Source organism: Diadema antillarum, unplaced genomic scaffold (assembly GCF_040938485.1).
Source record: "Diadema antillarum isolate AM-2024a unplaced genomic scaffold, OU_Dant_1.0 scf00000017, whole genome shotgun sequence".
Classification (NCBI taxonomy): Eukaryota; Metazoa; Echinodermata; class Echinoidea; order Diadematoida; family Diadematidae; genus Diadema; species Diadema antillarum.
Genome location: NW_027270906.1, coordinates 335,633 through 353,519, shown reverse-complemented (window position 1 = coordinate 353,519; position 17,887 = coordinate 335,633). Strand labels below are relative to the sequence as shown.

Below are 17,887 nucleotides of genomic sequence, written 5' to 3'. Positions count from 1 at the left end.
AATATCATTATTATGTGTGTGTATCCTATAGTTTAGCGGAAAATGGTATCATCAAAAACCATCTACCCGTAGGGCTTTGAAGGATTAATAAATTAAAATGTTTAGCCCCGTTTCTGCCTATTATTACTTCATTCTTGATTTGATGTGCATCTAAATGAGCTCTTAAAGAGCATGAGTCCTATACAAATAAAAAAAAATGCAATGCCAGGTTCCGCGTGGAAATATTTCCTATTTTTGTCTTTTTTTTTTTCATAGTGTCTGTCAGTCAACAACATGAATATCCCCTCTGGCGCCTCAAAAAGTCAGCTGCTTAACAAATCAATTGGTGACATTAATGCTTCCTTTCGTTTATAAGTGGGTAAGGCTTGTCAAGGAGAATAGGAGCTGTATGCCGGGCCACTGTAAACTTGATTTACCTTTAAACTTAACTCTGCCAAGCAGTAGGTCCTACTTGGTCACGCCGAATGTCCTCAGGTGAAAGATTATTCATATTTACTCCTGTCCTGATTTTAGAGAGATGCATGTTTGATGGCAAATCAGAGGCGAAATAAATGCATTTCAGGCAGCGTCGGTGTCTCCGCAGCTACTCTCATAAGCCTTGCGAAGAACCCCCTTTATTTCCGCCACGTTACGCTGTGTTTATATCCGTATGGGTGCATGGCGGCTTCCATCATAACGCGTTGAGAGCATTCTCACCGCTTGAGACACACTTGAGAACCGCTGCGGCGTCTGAAATAAATACGAACAGTTGATGAGTGAAAGAAGCTTCATAGTAGATTAAATAGTCTTTTTCTGTTCCACGTGATTTGAACAACATGGAATTATGAATTAACATTCTCACCTTCACTCTCAAAGTAAATAAATGGTCAAAGGGCAATACGAATATAAATCGGTGACATTATCAAAGATTCTTATACTGAATGTGCACTATAGGTGTTACACATGATTACAACAATAGACAGGTTTCCACATTATCAAAGCCCGGTGACTCGGGGCTACTAAGTTTGATGTCAGGCCACCAAATTTCCAGTGAGGCTATCTGTTGGTGGCCCCTATCAGGCATCTAGAATTCAAGATGGATGTTTATTCCCTCCGGGGACGATGCGTTTCTCTTTTTGGCTTTCAGAATGTCAGATTTAAAGATTTTAGAGGCCAGAATTAGCCATCAGAGAAAAAGGATAGTGTTGAGCCCTGAAACAGATAAGTGCTTGCCCTCGTCTTCCTCTTCAGTTTCTTGAAAACAAAGTGTAGAGATCGTTTCGGGGTCATCCCACTAGACCGACACCCACGAGTCATACAGCCCACAAGTTCGACATTGAAAACAGGTCCATGAGACATACAGCCCATGACTTCAACACTAGGCAAACAAAGCCCATGAGTTCGACACTAGATAAAAACAGCCCACGAGTTCGACAGATACAACACGGGGCTTAATGTGTCAGTCTCGTGGGCCTTGTTTGCCATGTTTGCTTAGCGTCGAACTCATGAGCTGTATGACTCGTGAGCTGTGTAACTCATGGGCTGTAAGACTCGTGAGCTCTATGACTCGTGGGCTGTATGACTCGTGGGTGGTCGGTCTCGTGACGCGCTCCCGATCGTTTCATGAGAGCGGGAGGGGGGGGGGGGGAGGACCTGGTAACGTTTATTTGAAAGAATCCATACTATCAAAAGCACAGGTTATGCACCTGTGCCGGTGATTCTTCCAAGAAAGAAGAAAGATCGCTTGCTGAGGGGTGTATACTTGATCGCAAATGCTATGTAGATGAATCCAACGCTTAACGACCCGCGGCGGGAAGACACAAGGTCAGCAGAACGTGTGTGGTTTCTTGGCTTGAAGATTGAGATCTTATAAGGTGAATAGAAACAAGGTTTTATTTCTTCAGGTTGCAATGAATGTTTAGTGAATATTGAACACGGATAAGTTTCAACACAGCGTTTCATTTACAAGAAAGATTGCATACAACATGTACAATTCATACAGAATGATAACAATGTTTACACACAAGAAAACATAGAGAAATAAAGATATTAACATAGGAGGAGGAAGATTACCCTTTTCTGGGAGTGTTTCGCAGTCAAGAAATTGTATTACTAGATTAATAAAAAAAAAAGAAAAGCTGCTTTCAGAAAAGCACACATCAGCTGAAGGCTTTTCCACGTCAAAATTTCAAAACACAGATTAAAGTTGCAAAATAATTACAGTCTTTTAATAAGTAACATCCGCCAGCTCAGCAGCCTAGGCTTGCCTCCAGATGTTTGTACACGGATGGATTCCCTGAAAGAGGAACGATTTCCCAGCAAAGTGGCCTCCCTAGGGTGTAGTGCACTCACCTTCCATCTTATTGAAAGTTTATGATCCTTGATTTGAGTTCTTAACGCCCTTTGAAGAGTTTATGGTCTGTAGTGACGCTTTTCAAGTTACATCCCATCGATATTTTACGCACGTGCTCTTCACACTGTAGGGGTTAGCATCTTTGTTTCTAGTCTGTAAGAGAAATTCTCCAGTCGATTAATTGACTTGAGGTATATTGTTGGAAGTACAAGGCGTGCATGCACATTACATTGTTTGTCCTTAATACTAATTTAAGTGCGTATGTGGTACGCTCCCGCTTGTTGACCTCAATGTTTCAATTCATGTTCATGTTCACATGAAGGAGGCACATTAATCAACGTAAACATTATTCGACACGAATCTTTGACAATAGCCAGGTTGTATGATGGTATTGGCCTAAATACCAACAACAGTCAAGTGACAGTAATAACAATGACCATTACAACAACAATAGTAAGGAGTACTATAAAGATATGATTAGATCAATATGATTAATCTTTTAAGGCCTTTGTGATAATTTTAAGTAATTATTCATCGCCTTTGTCGACATCATAAACAAAAAACATGAAAGCAGGCGGTATACATTTGAAGGAAAAACTGAATCCAAGTATCGAAAAAGAGAAATGAGACTTTATCAAGTAAAATAAAAGGTGAGTATAAATTTTAATTTCTATGCTTATTACTTTTGATAAGTGGAACCAGAAACCACTGATTCAAAGCCCACAACAATCCACATGATCCATGACAACTGACTACCCAACCCTGCATTTATAATGAAAGCTGAATGTAATGGAAAGTGATATTTGTTTTCTAGGCATGAGATATAAATGAAAATGAGACCTGACAAAGTCCTGCCAACCGTGTCGACATAAGTGTATACAACTACTCCCACAGTCCTTCTTTCATCACAGAAAACAGAAATGAAGAAGTATATAGTGACCTGATGAACATCAGCATGTCCGAAACACTTTCTTGCTGACGCTAAACAAAGTTCGTAAGTTATCACCATTAATTCTCCTTTCGTATTACGTGTGAAGTCTTTTTCAATTGTTTTAGTTTTGTTTGCTTGATGTGTTTGTGTGACAGCTTTTCTTTCTTTTTTTGCGTCCAATGTCCAAGAGGGTCGTGGTTACGAGGATTCCGAGAAATTACACCCATCTGGACAACTCTTAAGAGACATCCTGAATTGGTAACAGAGACGACTGTCCATGCTCACAGCGTTCGTTCGACCGCATTGATTCCACCGAGCGAGATCGCTGCCGCAAATAAGATCAGACGGTTAGAGGAAGTTGCACGAGTTTCCTAAGATCTTTGCGACTGAAGATATCATGACACAAGTAACCATGAGACCGAACTAATACTCCTCTGACGTCAGTGACCAGCGGGTGTTAGCTTCACACAAGTCTTTAAAGGGTCTATATTCTTGGGTGCCTGGCGAACAAAGCACAGTATTTCATGTGACATCATCGCCAAACTAGCAACATAATGTCACCAAACGAACTACGCGTTCATGAAAAAGTGCAAGCTATGTATATAGAGAATAAAGAAAATAATGCGGGTGGACGAAAGTGACCGAAAATGGGCTGATTTTATTGATTGGCATGTCGCTGAACAAACAGCCCAATGGGAAAATCATCTTTATAGTTCAGTTGAAGCATGGACCCGAAATAGGTCCATGGTTGAAGAAAGGGTGCGGGTGGATTGGGGACAGGGAGAGAGAGAGAGAGGGAGGGGAGGGGGAGGGTAGGAGGGATGCCTTTCGTTTCTGAAGTTATTCGAAAATTCTGAGTGCCAAGCGAAGATTTAGTACTGTTGCACATTCACGCCTCATTGGGCTCATGTTAGTCATGATCATTCACGTTCACGTCCGTCTTTTCCAAGAAATCTGATCATACTGGCACCCTTGTGCCGAGACGTGCTTAGATTGCAAACCATTGCTCAGCAAAATAACAGAAAAAAAAGAAAAAAAAGAGGGGAGGGAGAGAAAAATCCCGGAGAAATCAAAGACATACATAACATGAGGGACAAATGATGTTCTGTATGTGGACCACTCGATGACCTGGAGAAAAAGTTGTTGTTTTGAAATACTTTTCAAAACAGCAGTAAAAAAAAAAATCGAATTATGAAATGGAAAGATTTGACACATTGTGATATTTCCAAGGAAAGTCAAAACCGCAGTCTTTTTTTTCAGTATTTCCCTGGAAGATCGGAGATAGACATTAATAGTGGCCAGTGGTTTTCACAAAGTAGGCCTAATTACATTGCAAACAGGTGAATATGCATTCGACATTCTTTGCGGCGAATACACAAGGAATAATTTACAAGTCTTTGGCCGCTACTTCGGCTGCGGCACTCAGCCTTCGCTCAAAGTGACTAATAGCAACCAGCCTCAAAAGCAAACCTTCGATTTCAATACCACTTTCTGATGACGCATGTCCCCAGTATTAACCGCCCGATGCATCTGATGGCGGTTATTTTTGGGCGAGCAAGATTTGGCCTTGTCGATGACCGTATACCGGGTTAGGATTTTCAACCTTGCTTCCCAAAACGTTAAAACTTCCGTAAAAATGTTAACTGTGTCTTTTTACCGCTTTACTTTTTCTTAAAAGAGACATCTCAATGCAGCATATAGACATTTTAAGTAAATTTGAAACAGTGAAACAGAAGAATATCGTGAGTTTATGTCAGTAAGTTTAAAATAACACCGATTGTGGTGACCTCTAGCAAACATGTCAGGTATTACAGATGTACATGAATGAACATTATACAATCTAGACATGCAAGCAAAATGAAAGAACTAAGAACAAACAAAGAAAATAGCAACCTGTACCCTTAACCGTCTCTAGATTTAACACCCCCTCCCTTTCCACTCGTCTGTAAGACTATAGGGCCTACTGCATGCATATAAATCCATTTTCGCCCCCACTACCAATGTAAGATTGTTGACACATATCTAGCGTAAATGTAGCGCTAGTACTTCTGTAACGACCGAGAAGATTGAATGAAGGCGGCAAGGAATCGATCAAGCTTACCATAAAGGGAGAGATGTTCCACAGACAGCAGACACCTTGACAGTGCTCCGTTAAAACTTATAGCATGACGAACACCGCGTGTCTATAAATGTCTATTGCCACTTTGGAAATGCCACGACCGCAGAAGGGATAACAAAGAAATCTGAGCTTACCCTCCTTTTCTTCTGTCCTGGTAGTTACAAATATCATGAAATGAAATAGAAACAAAGAAATCAGTCCCTAGTGTAATATATCATTTCTTTATTTTCAAAGGAGAGAATCTGCTCCTGTATAACTATTATACTCTCGGTGATTACAAATCACATCAATAATTCGGCCAAATTGAACTGGATATAAATGTTCACTCTTTGCAAAAGGCTGTTTTACAATTAAGATATTTTTTACCCATGTATGCATGAACTCCGTCTCTCTCTCTCTCTTTCCCTATTACAGTATGTAATATATATATATATATATATATATATATACTCTGTAAATGTAAGCGAGCTAAATTTTCACTCTTTTTCTCGACCTAAATTTGATTAGCTCGAAAAAGACTGTAAATTCAGTCATTTTAGACTGTAGGTATACCTTTTCGCTCCCACCACCGAGGGAAACTTTTCTTCCGATTTCGAGCGAAACGTGTACGAGTGAAATTCCACACTTTTTAGAGCTAATGCCGGGTCCCTGGGGTCTTCCACGAGCTGACTTGTACCATAAAATTCTTTTCGCTCTTTGAAGGAGCCGTTTGTTGTGACGCTTGTCTGATGAGAATTCTCATTTCACTCGGTCTGGAGAGTGAATAATGGAGCATGCGCATATCGCACAGGTTGACGGGTTTCTCACTTTGATTTTGGTGTGTCGATGTCCCCAGCAACTTCTTGTGACCTACCTACGTACACGTATCGAGTATGTACGTAAACAGTGCAGTGCCGTCCGTCACTAATAACGTACACATATCGCCATCATACACGTCTGGCCGGCATAGGAGAGGACGACTCGGTTCAATCAAGATATGGGAGCAACGAACAAAACCTAAGCCATAAAAGGTATTTATAATTCTGTAAGAAATTTCTGTGTCAGCTCTGATGACAGCTGGACTACACTAGACCAATATTTCTAGTTCTATTCTAACTCTAAATCGCAATAAAGTCTGCGTAGTATCCCTACGACTGCTGCCTAAGCGGAGATCTATGCTGGATGTCTGATTAAAGTGTTTCTCCCCGATTCTCTACATTACTCGGCTTTTTATTAGCTTCCCTAACCATAGATGTTCACACTAAAGTCCCTTTCACTCCCATACACTTGCTTTTCCATGCCTTTCCTACACTAAAAAAATCATCCAATCATCATGCTTAAATATAGCCCTATTGAAACTCTACACAATATGTCTAGCCATCGTCTAGACTGCTATTACATAACATCTTTACTCATGAACTTGTGCACAATAAATTACAACCAACATCCTAATGACACTGACATAGCTGAGTCTCGACTGAGCTAGAGAACATTCCTAGCCACCACCTGGATGGGAGCTATTACATAACACCTCTATTCACTCAATTTCTATAGTCTGAGTTAATACATAATATTGCAAACCGGGGATGCTGTAGCCATGCTATTTCTTTAACTTTTGCTTTGTCTCATTTCATGTGACTGCCCTGTCTGACTTTGACTGATCTAGACATGCTGTTGCTATGCCAGTTTATTCTTTAACTTTTACTTTGTCTCATTTAATATAAATTTCCAGACAGTCAGTCTCTTGCAGTTTGACCTAGTGGCTTTCTAGGACAACTTTAAAGCTCTAAACCTTTACAAATTCAAACAAATTCGATTTCACTTCACAGACAAAATCAAATATAAATTTCTCTCCTGACAATATCCCCCACCTTAAAATATAATTGGGATATCAAAATTATATCCTACAAGAAATTTATGCAACATACTATTCAATCAACCAACATACTATTCACAGTGTATGTCAATATGCATATGTTCAAAAGAGAGACTGATAGACAGCAATATCAACGGCATATATACATCATGCATGACACTATCCTTGTTCTGAAAAGAAACAATTCATAATCATCTTCCAAGCCTTTTAACAACCAACTTTTGCTTTGTTGGTATTCCTAATAAAGGCCTTATATCTTACTTAATACATCATCTTCAAATGCATAAGCTTTAAGTCCTCTATAACCAAAATAGAACTACCAAACATGTATACATAAAATCTTCATTGCCTATAATGATACCTTTTAGCAATAATATCTCTACTATCACACATTCCTGCTCAGATATCCTAATATGTTTGTCTGTACTTTGGCTTTCATTTCTCTATACTTCCATGTTGCACAAATCTTACAACAAGATAATATAATTGCTATTTACATGTTAATCTGGCACAGGGATGAAAATCTACTGAAATGTAATCTTGCTACCTGGTTAACACCTGCTACCTCTTAGTACACCTAGTGTTCTAATACCTCATGTATACTTGAATACGTACACTGTGAGATTTAACCAAGCCTTAAGCATTATTCCCTACTCTTAATCCCTTTACATCTACATTGTAATCGCGATTCGCTGATCCTGTAAGAGAAATAAGAGAGAGAGAAAGGCTTTTGTAGCATTTGCACTTACATGCGCATTATTTTATTCATGACAACTCAACAAATATGTGTTTCATCATTATGTTCTTCTCTTTCTTTATATTTAATATAAATATATTTTATTTTGTCAGTGAAGTGAAATCGAATTTGTTTGAATTTGTAAAGGTTTAGAGCTTTAAAGTTGTCCTAGAAAGCCACTAGGTCAAACTGCAAGAGACTGACTGTCTGGAAATTTATATTAAATGAGACAAAGTAAAAGTTAAAGAATAAACTGGCATAGCAACAGCATGTCTAGATCAGTCAAAGTCAGACAGGGCAGTCACATGAAATGAGACAAAGCAAAAGTTAAAGAAATAGCATGGCTACAGCATCCCCGGATTGCAATATTATGTATTAACTCAGACTATAGAAATTGAGTGAATAGAGGTGTTATGTAATAGCTCCCATCCAGGTGGTGGCTAGGAATGTTCTCTAGCTCAGTCGAGACTCAGCTATGTCAGTGTCATTAGGATGTTGGTTGTAATTTATTGTGCACAAGTTCATGAGTAAAGATGTTATGTAATAGCAGTCTAGACGATGGCTAGACATATTGTGTAGAGTTTCAATAGGGCTATACTTAAGCATGATGATTGGATGATTTTTTTTAGTGTAGGAAAGGCATGGAAAAGCAAGTGTATGGGAGTGAAAGGGACTTTAGTGTGAACATCTATGGTTAGGGAAGCTAATAAAAAGCCGAGTAAAGTAGAGGATCGGGGAGAAACACTTTAATCAGACATCCAGCATAGATCTCCGCTTAGGCAGCAGTCGTTCTTCTGGGGGGTTTCAACGTCGGTGAGATGCGAGCTCCAGCTGCCGATAAAACTGAACTCGGACAGTTATGATCCGAACTTTGGAACGGAGCTCAATCTCCATTTGCCTGCTCGCCGTCGTTTGAGCTCGGGCATCGCAGGTCAAGGCATGAGTCTGCGTGGTTGCAGGGACTAAGTGAAGGCCGAGGAGCTGAGAGGACCGCCGATAGGGTAGCGTCTAGCTGAGTGGCCAAGTCAAGGGATGCTTCCAAGAGACAAGCCAAGCGACTGTGCCGAGGTCGACGACGAGTGTATCCGGCATTGATGGCGACTGAGCCAAGATGAGGGGATCACCAGTTCAGGTCATCCAAGATAACTTAAGTTATGTATTTGTGATTTGTTTCATATTATGTTTTATGCTCAATGTATTGTTATGAACGAGAAAGCTGCAAAGATTTGAAAGATTAAACTCGAACATAACTGTATACGAACAGTTTGAATTTCCATTATTTCGATGTCAGAGTAGCAGAGAAAAAAAAAAGTCACTCACGTGACAATTTGGAGGTCCCACCGAGACACTGCTACCTGATTAGAAAAGGTTATTCACATACTCTTTTAACATGTTTTAGGCTTAAATGCGATGTTTGTGTTTCATTGAAATTTCATTGCTCAATCACACGCATTACCGTATTACTATGTGTTATTATTGTCGATATAATAACTGTTTCGTACGTTTGATCGGAAACATTACCCCAGTGTGAATTGTGCGAGTATGTCGCCTTACGTGACAGTTTGATTGAAGTTTTTCTCCCCAAGGTTATGCCCTTGGTGTTGCCTACTAGAGGCACATGTGTGATGTGGATTCGGGTATTGAATCTGTGTGGAGTGTTGCTCCGTTTTCAAGGTTACGCCCTTGGTGTTGCATGTTATATGCATGTTTGATTGATTCGGGTTTGTGTGCATGAGTCTATGTGGAGTGTTACTCCTTTTTCAAGGTTACGCCCTTGGTATTGCCGGTTAGAGGCAGTGTGATAGATTCGGGGTTTGCATGCATGAATGAATCTGTGCGGAGAGTTATTTTATTGCAAGGTTACGCCCTTGGTGTCGCCTGGTATAGGCATGTTTGATGGATTGTAGTGTTGGGTTTGTACAGTCCCAATTCAATTGTAAGCTCATTGGGAGATACAGCTCTAGTATGCTTATTGACAAGGCATGCTTGGTATGTGGAATGTTTGTTGAGTGAACTCGTGTCATTTCACATTGCCTGCATTCCAGTACGCTTTTGACACGGTACTAGCGGTTTGATATGTGGAATACTTGTTGAGTGAATTTCAGCTGTTTGTCATTTGCAATTGTATGCTCGTTCGGAGATACAAATTGTTGTTAAGTACGCTGGCTGCAAGGTAGTACTTTTGTCGGACTTTGATAGCTAGGTGCTAGTCAGCTGTTTTGTACGACTACACGTTTGCTTAGTCTGGAAGTTACATAGTCAGTATGGCTAGTGTTGAGCAAATCAGAGAGTTCTCTTCATTAGGCAGAGAAATGGGCCTTAGTGGTGGTGAATTGAGTAGCTTTGTTTCAGAACAATGCCAGGCAATTGAAGCAGAGCTTAAAGCTGATCATGAAGCACGCGAAGCTGAGCGTGAACGCGAAGCTCTAGAAAAGGCGCGCGAACATGAAATAAGATTAGCACAGTTGCGCATAGAGGAAGGAACAGCGAATGTTGGTAGGCCCCAGTTAGCTGGCTTAAAGCTGAAAGTAGGTCGATTTGATGACGCACATGATAAGTTTGATGCTTATGTCACAAAGTTCGAAATGTTGATGAAAAGTCAGAATATCCCGGTAGACATGTGGGTGTTGTATTTGATTTCCAATCTAACAGGCAAAGCGTTAGATGTTGTGAATCGGATGAGTGCTGATGATCGCCAGAGTTATGCTACAGTGAAGCATGAGTTGATGTCATATTATCATCTCACTGAAGAGGGGTATAGGCGGAGTTTTAGATCAGCAAAGCCAATGAAGTTTGAGCGCCCAAAACAGTTTGCTACTCGAATGAAGGGATATTTTGATCATTGGGTGGAAGAGGCTGAGATTGGGGATACTAGGAAGGATCTAGAAGATTTGATTTTGCAAGAGCAATTTCTGATAGATTGTCCCAGAGAAGTAGTTAGGTTTGTCAAGGAACGAAAATGTAAAGATTTCAACGAGGTAGTTGATTGTGCAGAAATCTATGTAGAAGCTCACGGTCCTCATGCATTTTCGGGTGTACAGAAATCGGAAAGAAACCGATCAGATTCAAAGCCGGAAAGCAAACCGCCCCAGCAAAATCAGGTCAAAAGGACTAGTACGTATCAGAAACCGGCTGATGCTCAGTCAAAGGCGGGAAAGACTATGGGAAATAGGACTTTTCAGGGCAGAGGTTGCTATATGTGTGGAAACCCAAATCACATGAGAAGAGATTGTCCCATGTTGTCTAGGCCTGCATCAGCTCAAGGTTTGATGGGTGCTGGGGAAGGTACGGCCCCAAAAGTAGACATGAATGTGGCGAATGAGGTGTCTCGGGGTGATTCTGAGCCGGGAGTTGTTGGCTCGACGGCAGGTTGTTTCCTCCTTGAGATAGTGGGCAGTGACTTTGAGTGTGGAAAGAGTGTAGTGGTTGAAGAAGTTGGAATGGCATACAATGATGTCGCCGCGATGGTGAATCGTATGCCGGTTGTGTCTGGAAGACTGATGCCAGATAATACACCCTTGTCTGTTTTGCGTGATACAGGTTGTAGTACGTGCGTGGTGAAAGAGAAATTGGTTAGAAATGACCAATTAACAGGTCAACATCAGGCAGTGAGGTTAATTGACGGTACGGTTAGGCGTTTTCCCGTGGCTAAGGTAGCTGTTGATTCGCCATATTTTAAAGGGGAAGTTGAAGCCGTGTGCATGACTGATTGTTTGAGTGAGGTAGTCATCGGGAATGTAGAAGGGGCTCGTGAACCGAGTGACCCCAATCTACATTGGGTCCCAAAGAGTGTTGTGTCTGACCCGGATGTAGAGGTCATAACCCCGGATGTGGGGCTAGAAAGTTCAAATGATGGTGTAGAACAGGACGTCGAGGTCGCAATCCCAGGTGAGCTGGATGATACAGGGATGGCTGTTCAAACTCTTGCACAAAAGGTGAAGGATTCGAGGCCTAGTAAAGGTTTGACTGTTGCAGATCCTGTTGATAATGTGCGGTCGAGTGAATTTCTAAAGGAACAGAAAGATGATGAGTCGTTGCGCCCTCTATGGCAGAAAAGAGGACATGTTGATAATTTCAAGTACGAGTTTGACTATGACTATGTGGTCGACGTTGATGGTGTTGCCAAAACGTATCACATCAATTTGTTGAAGAGGTACTATAGTCGAGGTGAAGAGGTACCAGTGGCCAGTTGCTTTGAGGTTGAGGGGGTCGAAGGTAATGAGGAAGTTGTTGAAGTCATGGCTGACGAGGAAGATATGGCAGAGGCTGGTTCTGATTGGAATGGGGAGATGTCCAGTATGCCTAGTGTAGTACAGATGGAGTTTGTTGACATGGTAACAGTAGATCCAGTCCAATGTGGAATCTCGTTGACGACTGAACGACCAGTGCGTTCTCCGCCTCATAGGGTACCTCAGGCTATGGAAGAGGAGATTAGCAAGGAAGTTGATTCCATGTTGAAGTTAGGAGTAATCGAGCCTTCTAGCTCTCCATCCATTGTGATAGTCAAAAAGCCGAACGGTTGACCTCGTGAGTAGATTGCTGTAACTGTTTATATAGTTGTTTGTAATGGTCCTTGCTTTTCCATTACATGTTGACGAGGTAAAGCTAATAAAAAGCTCAGTAATGTAGAGGATCGAGGAGAAATACTTTGATCAGACATCCAGCATAGATCTCCGCTTAGGCAGCAGTCGTTCTTCTGGGGGTTTTCTACGTCGCTGGAACGGAGCTCAATCTCCATTTGCCTGCTCGCCGTCGTTTGAGCTCGGGCATCGCAGATCAAGGCATGAGTCTGCGTGGTAGCAGGGACTAGTGAAGGCCGAGGAGCTGAAAGGACCGCCGATAGGGTAGCGTCTAGCTGAGTGGCCAAGTCAAGGGGTGCTTCCAAGAGACAAGCCAAGCGACTGTGCCGAGGTCGACGACGAGGGTATCGGACATCGATGACGACTGAGCCAAGCTGAGGGGATCACCAGTTCAGGTCATCCAAGACAACCTAAGTTATGTATTTGTGATTTGTTTCATATTATATTTTATGCTCAATGTATTGTTATGAACGAGAAAGCTGCAAAGATTTGAAAGATTAAACTCGAACATAACTGTATACGAACAGTTTGAATTTCCATTATTTTGGTGTCAGAGTAGCAGAGAGAGAGAAAAAAAGTCACTCACGTGACAGGGGCGTAACTAATATTTCTGGTGCCACTTCCGGGTTCCATTCCATATTTTTCTTTTTATTTCTTTTGTTTTTAACGATAAATATAGAGGGGGCGTGCGCCTCTTGCGCCCCCCCCCCCCCCCTCTGGATCCGCCACTACCCATTTGCCATGTTAATGATCTTATGAATGCCTTTCTTTCTATCTCCCTCTCTCAAATTATTGTGCTTCCGAGATTGACTGTTGTCCATTACAGTAGAATGTTTGGCAGGCTTTGAAAGCATTTGAATTTTATGTGAATTTTAGGAGACCAAGGAGCCTCGGTGCTGTTGACAAAACATCTGCCAACATCCTGCATCAAGACAGGGAGGAAAGAGTAAGGAGCCAACAACTGACAGTGCTCTCCTGCATCTCTTTGAAGAAAGATCTGTAAGTTCATTTACTGTCTTCCCTGTGACATTAATACCTGTGAAATTTAACCTGTTAAGGAATAAGAAACGTATGGTTCTTTAACAATATCCAAATATTTTTACAGATGTTTTGAAGTATACTGTCTCACAGGCACATTGATGACTGTACATCGTTAGCACATTCTATATTTTTACAATTATGTTCTGGTCACACCTTTCTATGCCTTGAAATCATGGCATGATACGTAAGAATGTAAATGCATCTTTATCTATACACATTTTTTCGTGGTGGTAGAGACGATTATGATATCAAAAGTTTGTTTAAAAGACATGGGAATATGTCCATTAAATTTCCCAGGTTGTGTTTCAAATTTATATTAGACAAGTAAATATCATCCAACAATGTACGCTCTCTTGTGATGATCCACTGTCATACACTTAGACGAGAAAGAGAAAAAAAAATCAGAACTCTGGAGTTGCATATTCACATGTTTTCATTTATATTGTTGTACTCTATTATTTTCTCTGCTACAGGTAAAGATGCAGCAGCACAAGAAGAGTACCAAGAGTTTAGCCAGCCCTTCTTGCTGTTTTTTTGCTGGTGGGCTGGAACAACAACGGTATTTAATTTTTGTTGATGATACGACCCTTCTTGGAGAGGAAGACATCCTTCAGGCTTTGGATCACCTGTTCACAAAGTCTTCTTCACTTTCAATATGGAATTCCCAACAATAGACTTGTCGATCACAGACTCTTGACATTTTTATATCCTTCATCTATGAATCCCCGCTGATATCAAGCCACCGTTGAGAACCTGCCTCTGCCAGATCAGCCAGATAATGGAGGTCAACAAAGGCACTTAATCATAATCATGTATGTCTTGTGACTTTGTTACTTGGATTTTCTCTTTTCCAGTTGGCTTGACAACTCACAAAATGTGTGATGACAAACATGTATTTGAATGTATCTGAATATGTATTCTGAAAGTGGTTTTCAATCTTGATCACTGAATGTTTGGATAGATGATCTCAATGCTTTACAAAATGTACAATTTTGATACGCTTGTACAGTATGCTGTTGTATTTTTGTCCACATGAATTTTAGGATATTGCATTCCTTGAATAATGTTCACATGGATTTATATGTTAGCAATTTAAAATCTAACTTTTCCTTCATATACCCTACTCAGACATTCAGATTTCCTTTGCAAATTCCAGCAAATTGGCAAAGTTCTTCACCTAGGATGATATGATTGACTTAGGCAAATGATTTTTTGCATACAAGGGGGAAAATAGAATATTCATGTACTTTTTTCCATAGGATAATCATACAAAATAATGGTTCAATAAATTCAGACAGTTACTGGTAACTTTCTAGACGAGAACTAATGAAATTCTCCTCAATTCTGTATTTTCCACTAAGCTAACCAAAGCAAAAGAAAATAGATAAATAAGAATAAAATAAAACTGTTTTAAAAGTTCAAAAACATGTACATTGTGTACATGAGATATTCTAATTGCTATGGTCAAAGATGATATAGCCCTATGCTTCAATGGAGGAATGGTGGCAATTTGACACGTTACTGTTGCTGTAAAATTAATTGTCTTGTTCGTAAATGTGCATTTTATGCAATTCAGTCTTGTCTACCAGAGAGATAGAATGATGAATGAATGATCCAAAACATATTTCAGCTCTTTTAAATCAGGGGTTGCATAAGGCTTTTGAAACACCAGCCAAATTTTAGTGTCTGTACACCCCCACTCCCATGATAATTAGAGTTTTTGCTAAGTATTGTATCATTGTCAGGAAGAAATTTACCCATGTCTCTTCGACAGTTGTCTCTATAACTCAGCGTCTCGTTCATTTGTACATGCACTTGTATTCCAAGTTCCGGGGTTTTCAATACTGCACGTGTACAGACAAATTATCTGCTTTTAAGTGTGTTCATAGATATACCCGCATCCTATTTGCATTTCAGGTTTTCATGTCATCAGATCTGATTTGTTATTCTCTTAGTTTGGAATTGCCCTTAAAAACAGAATGTTATTAAATTTGTTAATATTGTACAATATTTCATATGTTCAATTGTCTAATATTTGACGAAATTAGATGAAATACACGCAGTTACATATTTGGTCAAAAGGCCACGTTGGAAATATATTCACATTGTTGTCCCCGCCGAACGAGTTCGAGCAGGGGACTATGAAACGGGCTCCGTACGTGTGTGTGTCTGTGCGTCCGTGCGTCTGTGCGTCCGTCCGTCCGTCCGTGCGTCCGTCCGTGTGTGCGTCCGTGTGTGATCAAAATGTTCAATTTGCTACTTCTCTGTCATTTATGAGCCAATTTTGATTCTGTTTGCTTTATATGATAGCACTACATGGGAGCTTTAAAACTTCTACACAGAATTTCAGTTGTGACCTTTGACCTTGACCTTTGATCTATATTGTACATTTGCTACAAAATGCTACTCCTTCGCCATTTCTAACCCGATTTCGATTCCGTTTGCTTTAAGTGATGGCACTAGGTGAGGGCTTCAAAACTTCTACACAGAATTTTGACCTCCTTGACTTCTTTGACCTTGATTTTTGACCTATATTGTACATTTTGCTACAAAATGCTACTCCTTCGTCATTTCTAACCCGATTTCGATTCCGTTTGCTTTATATGATGGCACTAGTTGAGGACTTCAAAACTTCTACACAGAATTTTGACCTTTTTGACTTCTTTGACCTTTGACCTTGATTTTTGACCTCTGCATGATATTCTGCATTTTGCTACAAAATGCTACTCCTTCGCCATTTCTAACCCGATTTCGATTCCGTTTGCTTTATGTGAGATAGCACTAGGTGAGGGCTTCAAAACTTCTACACAGAATTTTGACCTTTGTCTTCTTTGACATTTGACCTTGATTTTTGACCTATATTGTACATTGGCTACAAAATGCTACCCCTTCGCCATTTCTAACCCAATTTCGATTCCATTTGCTTTATGTGATGGCACTAGGTGAGGGCTTCAAAACTTCTACACAGAATTTTGACCTTTGACTTCTTTGACCTTTGACCTTGATTTTTTACCTATATTGCACATTTTGTTACAAAATGCTACTTCCGGCGGGGACATATATTACGCACCGCGTAATTTCTACTTTTCCTTGTTTATGGATGTTTTATTTCCAGGAACTTATAGGTTCATAATACATAATTAGTATTTCTTGTGAACAATATCCCTGACATACAAACAAGTTGTCATACAACAAGCATCAGACAAGCTTTCAATATATCAGTTTGTCAAGATTAATTTTTGTTAAAATAATATGCATAGAATCCTGAATATGTAAAAAACAAAAACAAAAGCAAAACCGAAATAATGCAGTACATGCAGTGTATTATTCATGTACATGTGTTAGTGACAGAGTGTATGTATATTTGCATGTACCTGTACATTGGAATATGTATATGCATATGTGTGTGTGAATGCGTGTGTGTGCGTGTGTGTGTGTGCGTGTGTGTGTGTGCGTGTGTGTGTGTGCGTGTGCGTGTGTGTGTTGGTGTGTGTGCATGTGTGTGTGTGTGCACGCTTGGACGTGTGCAAATACCAGTGCGACAAATAAAAACAAAAATCCCCTGGAACCAAGACTAGCACCCCTCTTTCAAAGAGCGAAAATTCACTCTGAAAAGAGTGAGGATTTCCCCTATAAATCAAAATAATTTCCCTACCCCTGGAACCAAGACTAGCACCCGTCGCTTGAAGAGCTAAAATTCACTCTGAAAAGAGTGAAGATTTCCACACGTAAATCAAAATCATTTCACTCGAATGAGGAGCTAAAAGTCACTCTTAAAAGATGTAGATTTCGCTCTTAAAAGACGAAATATTTTCACTCTCTGGTAGAGTTAAAAATTTTTCGCTCCAAATTTCACTCCAAATGGACTGGTCCCTAATCACGCTCCCTAAGGAGCGGGAAAAAGAGCTAGAATTAGCTCCATAGCATTTACAGAGTATATATATATGTGTGTGTGTATATATATATATATATATATATATATATATATGTATATATATATGTATATATACATGTATATATATACATATATGCATATATACATATATATATATATATATATATATATATATATATATACATTGATATATATTCCATTGTGTATGCATGGGCAGAGAGAGAGAGAGAGAGAGAGAGAAACTGTTGTTGCATAATTAATAGTGGAATATAAATAATAGTCCGTAATGTTCAGAATCAGATACAGAATAAGAGGAGCATGGATTGAGACACTGCGATAATGATTTTCACTTCATTCGTTGATGCCTCAAATGACCTCGATTTAGTGACTATAAATCA

At 40.0% G+C, this 17,887-nt stretch overlaps 1 protein-coding gene across 1 annotated transcript; it reads left to right on the top strand.

Annotated features, from left to right (window-relative positions):
* The first annotated feature begins 10,376 nt into the window (after positions 1–10,376).
* LOC139725281 (uncharacterized) lies at positions 10,377–12,496 on the top strand. The gene has a single exon (XM_071636372.1). The coding sequence runs from the start codon at positions 10,559–10,561 to the stop codon at positions 12,494–12,496; it is 1,938 nt and encodes a 645-aa protein (XP_071492473.1). The 5' UTR covers positions 10,377–10,558.
* Positions 12,497–17,887: the final 5,391 nt, after the last annotated feature.